The 15,452-nt window shown below is 39.5% G+C and overlaps 1 protein-coding gene across 1 annotated transcript in view; it reads left to right on the top strand.

Annotated features, from left to right (window-relative positions):
- Positions 1-15,452, top strand: part of LOC139453000 (uncharacterized) — a 48,860-nt gene that overhangs the window by 8,494 nt on the left and 24,914 nt on the right. The window contains exon 5 of the mRNA XM_071234630.1: positions 5,954-6,025. Coding sequence (XP_071090731.1) covers positions 5,954-6,025 — 72 coding nt within the window. The remainder of the gene's footprint in view (positions 1-5,953; positions 6,026-15,452) is intronic.

Genomic DNA, 15,452 nt, shown 5'->3' with positions numbered 1-15,452 from the left:
AGGATGAAACTTTGAAATATTTATCCCTTGTGATGGAAAAATCAACACAATCAAGCAGGACATGCTTGACGGTGATTCTTTCATCACAAGGGATACAAAATGGAGGATCCTCACCTTGTAACAAATATTCATGTGTATATCTGGAATGGCCAATACGACATCGTCGCATAATGACCTCTTCAAATCTGGACTGACAACCCAAGTAGGTGTAACCGATATTTGGTTTAATTTCATGTAATTTATTGATACCTACTTGGGTGTCCCACTTCTTTTGCATTAGATCACGGATGTAAGATCTAATCACAGGTTTAAAATCAGTGTACGGGATCAGAAGTGGTGTCACAGATTTGTTGAGTGCTGCTTTTGCAGCAGCATCGGCCATTGTGTTACCAATAATTCCAACGTGGCTAGGTAACCAACAAAAGACGATGTCGTACTGGCCAGTCGCAAGATCGTTATGTAATTCAATAATTTCACGTAACAGTGGATGTTCAGATGAAATATTTTTAATGGCCTGAAGACAGGAAAGGGAATCAGAAAATATGATGAACTGCTTATGTTTAGACTGAGTATTAATATATTTGAGAGCTGTTAAGATTGCCTGTGATTCTGCTGTAAAAATTGAACTGACATTCGGTAATCTGGATGATATTGTTCTGGATCCAATAACAGTGGCGCTAGCAACTGCTTCACCGTCCTTGGATCCATCAGTAAATATGGACTTGGAAGTGTTGTAAGTGCTTCTTAATTGATTATATTCTTGCTGATACATAAGTTGGTTAGTGTCTGATTTCTTTAGTTTAGTTAAGGAAAGATCTACTTCTGGCTTTACCAGTTGCCACGGAGGAGACGACAGTATTTGAGTGGGAGAAATGTTATTGAGGTCAATTTTTGCAGCAGTTATTTCAGGTTTTATTCTTATTCCAAGGGGTGGATTGAGGGATGGTTTCTTTTGATAGAGATCCTCATACAGAGGATGAAAAACACAGTCATATGCTGGATTAGATTGATTGGAAAATAGTTTTGTGACGTATTGTAATGATAGTTTTATACGACGGTGTTTGAGAGATGGCTCGTCAGCCTCCACGTACAGACTATTAATGGGTGATGTTCTGAATGCACCAAGGCAAAGCCGCAGTGCTTGATGATGTATTGTATCTAATAATTTTAAAGTACTTTTACAGGCTCCACCATAGATGATGGAGCCATAATCCAGTTTGGAGCGGATAAGGGCTCTGTAGAGTTGGAGGAGGGTTTTCTGATCCCCTCCCCACTTTGAATTTGAAACGACTTTCAGAAGGTCAAGGGCCTTCAGGCATTTATTTTTCAAATATTTTATGTGTGGTAAAAAGGTCAGATGATGGTCAAAAATAATGCCCAAGAACTTGGCTTCTTTTACAACTTTAATAGGAGTGCTATCCAAAACTAGTTCTGGGTCTTTATGTGATTTGTAGTTTCTACAAAAATGTATACAATTCGTTTTTGATTTTGAAAATTTAAAACCATTTTCTAATGACCATTTATGGATTTTATTTAGACATAACTGTAATTGTCTTTCAATAGTATGCATATTTTTACCACGACATGAAATGTTAAAATCATCCACGAATAGAGATCCATCAATGGAATCATTTAAAACCTTAGATAAGCTGTTTATTTTAATACTGAACAATGTGACAGACAAAATACTGCCTTGTGGGACACCCTGATCCTGATTGTAATGATCAGACAGGGTGGAACCCACACGAACTTGAAATTGCCTGTCTGATAAAAAATTGGAGATAAATTGAGGCAAACGACCTCGCAACCCAAAATCATGTAAATCTTTTAAAATACCATGTTTCCATGTAGTGTCGTATGCTTTTTCTAAATCGAAAAAGATAGACACTGCATGTTGTTTGTTTATGATGGCATTTTTAACAAAAGTTTCCAAACGAACTAAATGATCGATGGTACTTCTGTTTTTACGGAAACCACATTGTATATGTGTTAGTAGATTATTGGTTTCCAGGTACCAAACTAAGCGATTATTGATCATACGTTCCATTGTTTTGCAAACGCAGCTGGTCAATGAAATTGGTCGATAATTTGAAGGATCAGTATGATCACGACCAGGTTTAGGTATTGGAACAATAATAGCTTCACGCCACGAAGAAGGAAATTCACCTGAAGTCCAGATATCATCAAATATTGTTAAAAGGGTTTCTAGACATGATTGTGGTAAATGTTTGAGGAGTTGATAATGTATATTATCCGATCCTGAAGCAGTATCATGAGCTTGCCCAAGAGCAGTATGGAGCTCATGCATGGAGAAGATTTCATTATAATCTTCCCCATTATCTGATTTGAAATTGATAGATTTCTTTTCTTGCTGCTCTTGGTAGTATTGGAATTTAGGGACATAATTCGACGAGGAAGAATGTTTAGACAGGGTTTCACCAAGTTTATTGGCAATATCTGAAGTATCTGTCAACAAGTCATCCCCATTTTTAAGATGGTGGATGCTAGTTTTCGAACCCTTACCTTTAATTCTTTTAATCATGTTCCATACCTTAGACAATGGAGTACGTGAATTTATTTTAGAGACATATTGTTGCCAAGATTGGCGTTTGTTTTGTTTAAATATGCGCCTGGCTTTAGCATTCATAATCTTGAATTTATTTAGATTATGCACCATTGGATGGCGGCGGAAATAATGCTCGGCCTTTTTCCTGGCCTTCCTAGCTTGTTTGCAAGCATCATTAAACCATGGTTTTCGTATGTGAGGGACCGCAGAGGACTTAGGAATACATTCATCAGCAATTTTTGTTAATTCATCAGAAAAATATTTGATAGGATCAGGAACACCAATAAAAAGATTAGGTTTAAGTTTGTTTGTACAGAGAGTTCCATAGAAGGCCCAGTTAGCTCTATTAAAGTTCCATCTTGATGATGGAGGAACATCAGAAGGGGTCACAGGCTTTAAAATAGTAGGGAAATGGTCACTTCCACAGAGGTCATTGTGGACTGACCATTCAAATTCATTCAGTATTTCTGAATCTGCAATTGACAAATCCAGAGAAGAGTAGGTACCTGTTCCAGGATGTAGATAAGTGTCTGAACCATCATTATATATGCACAAATCGTTGTCAGAAATGAAATCTTCTATGGTCTTTCCTTTGCTACTTGTATGCGCACTGCCCCAAAGCGGGTTATGTCCATTGAAATCGCCCACAATAATACACGGCTTCGGGAGCTGGTCATACAGGGCCTGAAGGTCAGTCTGCGTCATAGAAGACGATGGAGGGATGTAAACAGAGCACAGGGTAAGAACAATGTGCATTGTTACACGGACAGCGACAGCTTGAAGTGGGGTATCAAGAGTTACAGGGCTGTGAATAACACCCTGCCTCACCAAGACAGAAGAACCTCCAGTTGCTTTAGCACCCGGAGGTGAATAGAAATGATACGAATTATACTGTCTGATATCCATTAGATCCGTGGTTTTCAAGTAAGTCTCTTGGAGGCAAAATGCTGATGGTTTATGATCTTGTATTAATAACTGCAAATCATTAAAATTATTTCTTAGTCCTCTGCAATTCCACTGGATGATATTTGTAGAGCTACTCATGGTGGCTCAACTGGTGATCTGGAACGTGAGGGAGGACCACTCCCAGGTATGGAGTTGGAAGGAGTGACCTCCATCTCCAGAGGTTCAAACGAATTGTGAACCTCAACAGGGTTGGACGTATGAGAAGGCACCTCCAAGTGTTGGAGGGCCCTGGCTCTTTTCTTTAGCTGTTTTTTTTCCTTGTTTGACAGGTGGGCAGTGCCCTCAACATTCTCAATTTGTTTCATGGCATCAGGAGTGTCTGGTGCAGCTGGTAGAACATCAGTTTGAGTCTCTGATGTTGATGTTCCTGGAAGAGCTATAATAGGATCAGGGATGATATATTGATCAGTAACCCACGAGATCGATGTCTGACACTGAACAGATGTTTTGGTTGGTGAGGGAGAGGAAGCTGCAGCTGAATAAGATTTAGCCAAAGGAGTTTGCGATGGAAGAGGTATTAACTTTTTAGCTTCATGATAAGAAATATTGTTGTTGCATTTGATTTTTAGGATTTTTGTTTCATATTCAAACTTTGGACAGAATTTGGAAGATGCCATATGCCCTCCGCTGCAGTTAACACAATTGGTGGTGTTTGTGCATTCGGAGCTGTCATGAGCTCCACCACAACGGAAGCATGCTGCATTGTTACGACAATACTTGGCACCATGTCCAAATTGCTGGCATTTGAAACAACGGAGCGGGTTAGGTACATAGACCTCCACTCCGATGTTGAAGTATCCGGCTTTAATGGAAGTGGGAAGGACTGATAGAGAAAAGGTGAAAAGGTAAGTATTCGTTTGTGTGATTGTTCCATCTTGCTTTTTCCTCGTAAAACGTTTAACATCAGTTACTCCTTGGCTTTTCAGCTCATTAGCAATTTCCTCTTCGCTCATGTCAGCCAGACAATGAGCGCGGTCCCTGATGATGCCTTTTTTGGAATTCAGTGTCTTGTGCACTGAGACAACAACCTTAGTGTTAACAAACTGTTGTAAGGACAACAGATTAACAGATTGTTGTCTCCGTGCACATTCAACTAACAGCGAACCTGAACGAAGGCGTGTGACATTTTGAACTTCTCCGCATGCACCTTTGATACCAAGGGAGATAGCAAAAGGATTGAGTCGCAATGGATTACCGTCTGCAGAAGCAATGACGATGAACCTTGGCCAAGAATCTTCAGAAATATCCGGAGATATGTTTATTTCTTCATCAGAATGAGTAGAATCTACATGTCTACGTTTGTTGTTTTTGGCTGAACCAGATTGATTGGTGTGAGACATGGTAAAAGGAATAGTATTCAGCACCCCTGTTCCCCACCCACCATCGAGTGTCAACAAGGACGGTGTTCCAGTGGAAGCCAGCCTGCAACACCAGGGCTACAGGGGTGGTATACTCCAGCAAATATAAACTTGAATAGCTATGAGAACTAAAAGAATAAGTGCCAGGCTGGTTCGGCCCATGACACCTCTCTCAAGAAGCACAGAATTCAGAGGTCCATATCACCAGATTGGCCCATGAGCCACCGCCTTCTGGCATAGGACTCTAGGCAAAATACAGATATACATAAATAGGGTATCATATATCGTGATTTCAAACTGTTTGATATAATATTTCGACTTCCAATTATTCCAAGCACAGGGCATGGCATGACCAGCCGATTGATAGAATCGGGCCAATTCTACCACCCGTCTAGGCGAAGTAAGGGTCGAAGTGGTGTGTTGGGCAAAAGGAACACCGGTTCCTGGCTCCAGTGCCCTCAACCACCAGAATCCCGTCCTCCGCCGACACAGGGGCGCAACCCACGGCAAACAGGTTGCCCAATTTGGTCGCCTTTTACGACCAGCAATGGGGTGCTGTGGAAATATTCTACCCCGGTTCCACACGGGGGAAGAGCTATTAGCGCTACCCAGCACTCACCACGAGGAGGTTGCTCTTCACGAGTGCCCATAAATATATAAGGAGATATGCTCTGAAACTCAAAGCCGTCTGCTTTGGCTGTTGAAGTCTTATGTTCTTTGATGCGGGTATCTACTGGGCGGAAGGTTTCGCCGATGTAGGAGTCGCCACAGTAATAATTAATGTCATAGATTACTCCTTTGGGAGTTTGCTTGTTGGAGGGTGGGGGTGGGGTGGGGTGGGGTGGGGTGGGGTGGGGTGGGGTGGGCCATTAGTTTGGAGGACGGTTCTTAGAGCCTAAGAGATGGCTTTCTTGGTCAGTGTTGAGATGATGCCAGACTTACTGGTCAGAATGGGTAGGTTTCCAGTAGACAGTGGTTTGGACCTTGTTGTTGGGGTCTCTGGATACAAGGACTTCATGGAAATGCAGTTGTTGCTATGAATAACATCCTGTCTTCACTCTAGTGCTGGCAGACAAGGGTCTGTTGAAAACAATGGGAAGAAGAGGCAAATGTACAAAGGATGCATCTCCAGACGGTGAGTAACATAATGACAATAGTCATTGAAGGTATTTATACGAAAAAATAAACCGATCCATTTCTCATTTTCTCTGAGGGGGCACGGGTGGCCCAGTCGTCTAAGGCACGCGATTCGCTGTTCAGAGTTGCGTCCCTTGGGCACGCCAGAAACCTATGATTGTGGGTTCGAATCCCGGTTCACCCCGATTATGTTTCTAGGTTTGTCAGCACCATACCCGTGCTCGTGGGTTTCACCGAAGTGGTAAACGTCTGAGACCTGCATCATTTCGGGCTTTCCTCCCACATGAAGCTGACACGCCGCGATATAACTGGAGCGGCGTTAAACCAAACTCACTCACTCATTTTCTCTGAAAAATCCTGAATTGATGCCTTCTAGATATGGTCATGTACTTCTGAGGAACAAGACGAAAACGCCATAAGATTGGTCAACCCTTACAATTTCAGTTTAATTGTTTCCTTCTTCCCCCCAAATACATACTATCACATGACACATGTTCTGCGTTCCTCGTATTTCAGTTTAGTCCTGAGCGTTTTCCTATTGTGAATCACAGTCAACTCTGAATGATAATAATCGAGTCCAGTAAATAGTCAGATATAACGAATCGATGGATAGTCGGTATAACGAATTGTTTGATACCTAGAAGTTGGTAAGTAAGTAAGAAAACGTAGAACTTTATGGATAACAACTTCTGGTTTATTGCACATAGAGACGTTGGATGTAGATTCGTACACCGTTATGACGCTGGAGTCCAACTTGATAACATCGAAACGTCGTAATCTGCAATAGTGAGTGAGTTATGATTTTACATCGCATCGGCAATATTGCAGCCATATCGCGATGAGAACAAGTTTATTATGATAAAAATACCTGTCGACAAAGGACAGTAAAACAGTAAGGTAATTATCACAGTGTAGACATAAAACTTACCTGAGCAATATTAAAACAAAGAAGTCTTCAGTGTATTAGTTATTTGAAAGTAAAACCAGGCTATAGACCACTGGTAACCAAAGCTAAACCACCTAACTGGGGATCATGGGGACTTACAGTACTTTTGCTTCCTGCATGATTCCCAGCAGGATTTATGTCATCACTTTGGTCACGTGTGGTTGAATGAAATATTAACCAATATTAAAAATCAAAACACAATCAAGGAATTAAAACACTAGTTGATATTAATTACTTCAATATAGATGGAATTATGTGCCACAGTCAGGGGGACAATAATTTTACACTACTTTAACCCCCTGAGTGGCACCGCCTTCATACATTTCAGTTGACAAGAATATCCAACTATTCTAAAACAATTCAAAATTTATCAAATAATAGTATTTCTTTTAAAAATCCGAGTATTAAATGAGCACTGGTATTATAAAAAAGATCCTTTAAAGACGTTGAATGATAATAATTGTCCCTTATGAGAGAAAAATCAACACAGTCAAGCAAAACATGCTTGACTGTGATTCTCTCATCACAAGGGACACAAAATGGAGGATCCTCACCTTTTAAAAGATACTCGTGTGTACATCGACTGTGTCCAATACGACATCGTTGCAAAACAACTTCGTCATGTCTCGAATGGCAACCCAAGTAGGTATACCCTATTGTTGGTTTTATAGCATAAAGTTTGTTTATACCTACTTGGGTGTTCCACTTCTTTTGCATTAGATCTTTGATGTAGGATCTAATTATTGGCTTGTAATCACTGTAAGGTAAAAGAAGTGGTGTTACTGATTTGTTGAGTGCTGCCTTTGCAGCAGTATCAGCCATAGTGTTACCAGCAATTCCAACATGACTGGGCAGCCAGCAAAATACGATGTCGTATTGGGCAGTGGCGAGGGTATTATTCAATTCTAAAATATTAAGAATCAGCGGATGATCTGAAGAACAATTATGTATGGCCTGAAGGCATGACAAGGAATCAGAAAAGATGATGAACTGTTGAGATGATTGGTTTTGAATGTATTCCAATGCTATAAGAATAGCATTGGCCTCAGCTGTAAAAATAGAGCTAGTACCAGGAATTCTCGAAGATACTCTTTTAGATCCAATGACAGTGGCACTTGAAACTTTGCCACCATCCTTTGAACCATCGGTAAAAATAGATCGATGAGAATCATATTTGGACCTTAATTGGGCATATTCTTGTTGATATACCAATGGGTTGGTGTCAGATTTCTTTAGGGTAGTTAGAGTGAGGTCTACCTCTGGTTTAACTAGTTGCCAAGGAGGTGTAGACAGTAGCCGGGAAGGTGAGATAATAGAAAGATCAATATTAGCTGCTGTAATATGTGGCTGAATTCTGAACCCCAGAGGAGGAACAAGTTTTGGTTTGGAGTGAAATAATTTGGCATACATGGGATTAAACACACATTCATATGCTGGATTCGAAGGGTTTGAGTACAATTTAGTCACATATTGTAACGAAAGTTTGATTCGACGTTGTTTTAGAGATGGCTCATCTGCCTCTACATATAGGCTATCGACTGGTGAAGTTCGAAAGGCTCCAAGACAAAGTCTCAGGCCTTGATGATGTACTGAATCTAATAATTTTAAGTTGCTTTTACAGGCCCCACCATAAATGATAGAGCCATAATCGAGTTTGGAACGGATGAGAGAACGATATAAATGAAGGAGTGTTGTCCGATCCCCTCCCCATTTTGAATGAGAAACAACTTTCAACAAGTCAATTGCCTTCAGACATTTAGTCTTCAGATATTTGATATGTGGTAAAAATGTTAGATGATTATCAAATATAATACCCAAGAACTTGGCTTCCTTAACAACTTTAATAGGAAAACCAGCCAAAAATAGTTCAGGGTCTTTATGCGGCTTATATTTGCGGCAAAAATGGATACAGTTTGTTTTGACTTTGGAAAACTTAAACCCATTCTCTAGACACCATTTCTGTATTTTATTGAGGCATAGTTGTAGCTGTCGCTCAATAGTGTGCATATTTGTACCACGACAAGATATATTAAAATCATCTACGAAAAGTGATCCATCCACTGCATCACTTAAAACCTTGGAAAGACTATTGATTTTAATACTAAATAGAGTAACTGACAAAATACTTCCTTGTGGGACACCCTGCTCCTGATTATAATGGTCAGACAGGGTTGAACCCACTCGGACTTGAAATTGCCTGCCGTCTAAAAACTGTGATATAAAATGTGGTAAGCGGCCTCTCAGACCAAACTCGTGTAAATCTTTTAAAATGCCATGCTTCCAGGTAGTGTCGTAAGCTTTCTCAAGATCGAAAAATACTGACACTGCATGTTGTTTGTGGACAATAGCATTTTTTACAAACGATTCCAATCGTACTAAATGATCAATAGTACTACGATTTTTGCGGAAACCACACTGAATATTTGTTAGTAGATTATTGGTTTCTAAGAACCAGACTAATCTATTATTTACAATTCGCTCCATGGTTTTACAGACACAACTGGTTAAAGTGAGTGAGTGAGTGAGGTACTGCTTTACGTCACATCGGCAATATTTCAGCCATATCGTGACGAGAAATTAGATATGAAATATACAAATATTTAAACTTTATAAAAAGCTGTCATCAAAGGACAGTATGAGAACTAGAATATCACAGATAAGATTTAAAACTAGTTGCAGAACAGTTAAAAGCATTAAGTAGTAAGGAACAACGCAATATAAAAATGGGCTAGAGATCGTCAGTAACTAAAGGGAGATCACCACACCAGGGACCATGGGGACTTACAGTGCCTTTGCTTCCTGCATGGACCCCGGTAGGATTTATACCATCCCTTCAGTCGCTGGCGATTATATGCAAGTTTAGCCATTGAATAAAACTAACAAATATACTACGATTTAAAAGTCTGGTATGCATACAAATACTACGAATGGTTGGGGACTTACATACCCTCTTAGGGGGACAATAATTTTACGCTGCTTCAACCCCCCTCGAGGGTACAGCCACTCACAATCTAAGTTATTAATTAGCACTACCAATTAATAAAATAATACATTAAGCACATCAAAATTTATGGACAAGTTCTATTTCTTTTAAAAAACATAATATTAAACGAGAATTAACATCATTAAAAAGGTCCTTAATTGTTTTTACATTGAAATATTTATCCCTTGTGATGGAAAAATCAACACAGTCAAGCAGGACATGCTTGACTGTGATTCTCTCATCACAAGGGATACAAAACGGAGGATCCTCACCTTTTAATAAATATTCATGAGTATATCTGCTGTGGCCAATACGACATCGTCGCATAATGACCTCTTCAAATCTGGACTGACAGCCCAAGAAGGTATATCCGATATTTGGTTTAATTTCATGTAATTTATTGATACCTACTTGGGCGTCCCACTTCTGTTGCATAAGATCTTGGATGTAGGATCGAATCATGGGTTTAAAATCAGTGTATGGGATCAGAAGTGGTGTCACAGATTTGTTGAGGGCTGCTTTAGCAGCAGCATCGGCCATTGTGTTACCTTTGATACCAACATGGCTTGGTAACCAACAAAAGACGATGTCATATTGGCCAGTAGCAAGATCATTAAATAACTCAAGAATTTGGATTAAAAGTGGATGTTTTGAAGACATATTTTTAATTGCCTGAAGGCATGAAAGAGAATCTGAAAACAGTATGAATTGTTTATGTTTAGCTTGATTACCGATATATTTAAGTGCTGTAAAAATGGCGTTTGCTTCTGCAGTGAATATTGAACTGTTATCAGGTAAACGTGAAGAGATTGTTCTGGATCCAATGACAGTGGCACTAGCAACTGCGCCACCATCCTTGGATCCATCTGTAAATATAGATTTATAAGTGTCATAATTGTTTCTTAGTTGATGGTATTCTTGTTGGTATATTAATTGGTTAGTATCAGATTTCTTAAGTTTGGTTAATGTCAGGTCTACCTCTGGCTTTACCATTTGCCAAGGAGGAGATGAGAAAAGTTGAGTAGGAGCTATATCTTGGAGTTTAATATTCGAAGCTGATATTGCAGATTTTATTCTAATTCCGAGTGGTGGATTGAGTGCTGATTTCTTTTTGTAAAGATCTTCGTAGAGAGGATGGAATATACATTCAAAAGCTGGATTTGACGGATTAGAATATAATTTAGTGATGTATTGTAGAGATAATTTTAGTCGGCGTTGTTTAAGAGAAGGCTCATCTGCTTCTATATAGAGACTGTGAATGGGAGACGTTCTGAAGGCTCCAAGGCAAAGCCTCAGACCCTGATGATGTATCGTATCTAGTTTTTGTAAATTACTTTTGCAGGCTCCACCATAGACGATGGAGCCATAATCAAGTTTTGAACGGATGAGTGACCTGTATAAGTGTAAGAGGGTTGTTTGATCCCCTCCCCACTTTGAATTGGAAACAACTTTCAAGAGATCGAGTGCCTTCAGGCATTTAGCTTTTAGGTATTTTATATGTGGAAGGAAAGTTAAGTGGTTATCAAAAATAAGTCCCAAGAACTTGGCCTCTTTAACAACTTTGATAGGAGTGCCATTCAGAAATAGTTCAGGGTCCTTGTGTGGCTTATATTTTCTGCAGAAATGTATACAATTAGTTTTTGATTTGGAAAATTTAAACCCGTTTTCTAAACACCACTTGTGAATTTTATTAAGACATAATTGTAATTGCCTTTCTATTGTGCGCATATTTTTACCCCGACAAGATAGATTAAAATCATCCACAAAAAGTGATCCATCAACTGAATCATTTAAAACTTTGGACAAACTGTTAATTTTGATACTGAATAAAGTGACAGACAAAATACTGCCTTGTGGGACACCCTGATCCTGATTATAATGATCAGACAGGGTTGTACCCACTCGGACTTGAAATTGCCTGTCTGTTAAAAACTGTGATATAAAATGAGGCAGACGGCCTCTTAATCCAAAATCATGAAGATCTTTTAAAATACCATGTTTCCATGTTGTATCGTATGCTTTTTCTAAATCGAAAAAGATCGATACAGCATGTTGTCTATTTACAATGGAATTTTTAATAAACGATTCTAAACGCACTAAATGATCGATGGTACTTCTGTTTTTCCGGAATCCGCATTGTATATTGGTAAGAAGATTATTTGTTTCCAAGTACCACACTAATCGATTATTTACCATGCGTTCCATCGTTTTACAAACACAGCTAGTTAAAGAGATAGGTCGGTAATTTGAAGGATCAGAATGATCCCGCCCAGGTTTGGGTATTGGTATAACAATGGCATTATGCCATGAAGGTGGAAACGTCCCTGATGTCCAAATGTCATCGAATATAGTCAACAAAGTTTCAAGGCATGATTCGGGCAAGTGTTTCAGTAGCTGATAATGAATATTATCAGCGCCTGCTGCTGTATCATGAGCTTGCCCTAAGGCAGTATATAGCTCATGTAGTGAAAATACCTCATTGTAATCTTCACCATTATCAGATGTAAAATTTACTTTTTTCTTTTCCTGTTGGAGCTGATATTTTTGAAATTCGGGAACGTAATTAGATGAAGACGAATGTTGAGATAATGTTTTCCCAAGTCTATTGGCAATAGCAGTTTTATCAGTTAGTAAAGTATCGCCATCCTTCAGATGGTTAACTGTAGAATTTGATCCCTTGCCTTTGATCTTTTTAATCATGTTCCATACTTTGGACATAGGGGTACGAGTGTTTATTTTGGAGACATAGTTCCTCCATGATAGACGTTTATTTTGCTTAAATAGACGTCTTGCCTTAGCATTTGAAATTTTGACAGTGTTTAAATTATGGACAGTGGGATGTTTACGGAAGTATTTCTCCGCCTTCTTACGACATTTCCTAGCTTGTTTGCAAGTGTCATCAAACCATGGTTTACGAACACGTGGGTTGACGGAGGACTTAGGAATTGATTTATCAGCAATTTTATTCAGTTGATCTGAGAACAACTGAATCGGGTCAGTAACATTCTGAAAAGACGTAGGTTGCAATTTATCTTTGCATAAAGACTGAAATAAAGGCCAATCAGCCTTCAAAAAATTCCATCGAGGGGAAGGTGGATCCTCAGCGGGATTAATGGGTTTAAGTACGGTGGGGAAATGGTCACTTCCACACAGGTCATTGTGGACTGACCAGGAGAATTCGTGTAACAAAACTGAATCTGTCAGAGACAGATCGAGAGATGAATACGTGCCAGTAGCAGGGTGTAAATACGTATCGGAGTCATCATTAAAGATGCAAAGATCATTGTCGGAAACAAAATCCTCGATCACTTTTCCCTTTTGATTAATGATTGCACTTCCCCATAGAGGATTATGCCCATTTAGATCACCCATGATAACACAGGGCTTTGGGAGCTGGTCGTATAGTTTTTGTAGATCATTACGCTGAAGATTTGAAGAAGGTGGAATGTATAAGGAGCAAAGTGTCAAGGCAATATGCAGTGTAATTCTAACTGCAACTGCTTGCAGATTTGTGTCAAGCGGAACAGGACTGTGAACAACGCCCCGCCGCACCAAAATAGTAGCTCCTCCAGTAGCTTTATCACCCGGAGGAGAAAAAGAGTGATAGGAACTATACTGCCTTAATTCAAATTTATCTGTATGTTTTAGGTACGTCTCTTGTAAACAAATTGCTGATGGACTTAAATCTGTTGTTAATAATTGCAATTCATGAAAATTATGCCTAAGTCCTCTGCAATTCCATTGAAATATATTTGAATGGTTCATGGCGGTTCTATAGGAGATCGCTCACGTGAACGTGAAGAAGAGTCACCACTCATGGAAGATGGAGTAACATCCATCTCGAGAGGATCAAAGTAATTGTGAACATCTACAGATGTTTCAGGGAGAGTAGGGATCTTAGTAGAAATTTTCTTGTTTTGTTTCTTCTTTTGTTTTTTGGGCATTTCAGGTGATGGTTTGTTAGGTGCTGGTAATTCAGGAGTTGGTTTAGGTGGGGCCATAGTCTGAGTCACAACCTGAGATGCTGAAGAGATGCCACATGATTGACTATCTGAATCATTGGTCTGACTCTCTGATGTTGTAACCATAGGCACAGGGTGTTCAGAGTGTGTCCATGTCAAGTCAGTTTGACATTCTATAGATCTTGTGGTAGAAGGTCGAGAGACAGCAGCAGCATAGGTGTGCGCTGATGGAGGTGACCGGCTGGCAACGACTTTTTTAGCCTCCTGAAAAGAAATGTTGTTTTTACATTTGACAGTTAAGATTTCCTTTTCATGATTCCAAAGAGGACAGGATTTCGACAACTGGTTAAAGATATAGGACGGTAATTTGCAGGATCTGTATGATCCCGACCAGGCTTTGGTATAGGGACTACAATGGCAGTATGCCACGAAGGAGGAAAATTCCCCGACGTCCATATTTGGTCAAAGATAGCCAATAGTGTTTCTAGACATGATATAGGCAAATGTTTCAGGAGCTGATAGTGAATATTATCAGCACCAGCCGCTGTATCGTGAGCTTGCCCTAGGGCTGTATGTAGCTCATGGAAGGAAAACACTTCATTATAGTCTTCCCCGTTATCAGAGTGAAAATTAACATTTTTCTTTTCCTGTTGTTTCTGATATTTTATGAATTCAGGGGCATAATTAGACGATGACGAATGTTTTGCCAATGTTTCACCAAGTTTATTTGCAATGGCTGATTTACCAGTTAATAACTGATCACCTTCCTTAAGATGGTGAACAGTAGACGTTGATCCTTTGCCTTTAATTTTTTGTATCATGTTCCATACTTTGGATATAGGAGTACGGGAATTTATTTTGGAGACGTAGTTCCTCCAAGAACGACGCTTATTTTGTTTATAAGCCCGCCTGGCTTTTGCATTTGTAATTTTAACTTGATCTAAATTATGAACTGTGGGATGTCGGCGGAAGTACTTTTCCGCTTTCTTCCTACACTTTCGTGCCTGTTTACATTCGTAGGTAAACCACGGTTTGCGAATATGAGGATTTGCAGAGGACTTAGGAATTGTTTGATCAGCTATTTCATTGAGCTGATCTGAAAACAATTGAATGGGATCTTCAACATTTTGAAAATGATGAGGGATTAATTTTGCAGTACACAATGTTTCATACAATGACCAATTGGCCTTTGTAAAATTCCACCTGGATGTGGAGGTTTCAGGATTTGGATGTACAGCTTTTAGAATGGTGGGAAAGTGATCGCTTCCGCAGAGGTCATCATGGACCAACCATTCAAACTCATTAAATAGTTCTGAATCTGTGAGAGACAGATCAAGTGCTGAGTATGTTCCAGTTGCAGGATGTAGATAGGTGTTCGAATCATCATTACAGATACACAAATTATTATCAGAAATGAATTCCTCAAGTATTTTCCCTTTATTGTTTGTGGTAACACTTCCCCACAGGGGGTTGTGCCCATTCAGATCACCCACGATGATACATGGCTTGGGAAGCTGATCATACAGATTTTGAA

This window comes from Haliotis cracherodii, unplaced genomic scaffold (assembly GCF_022045235.1).
Source record: "Haliotis cracherodii isolate W230 unplaced genomic scaffold, xgHalCrac1.p SCAF_9, whole genome shotgun sequence".
Classification (NCBI taxonomy): domain Eukaryota; kingdom Metazoa; phylum Mollusca; class Gastropoda; order Lepetellida; family Haliotidae; genus Haliotis; species Haliotis cracherodii.
Note: the sequence above shows the minus strand (reverse complement) of the source record. Positions and strands in the feature narration are given on the sequence as shown.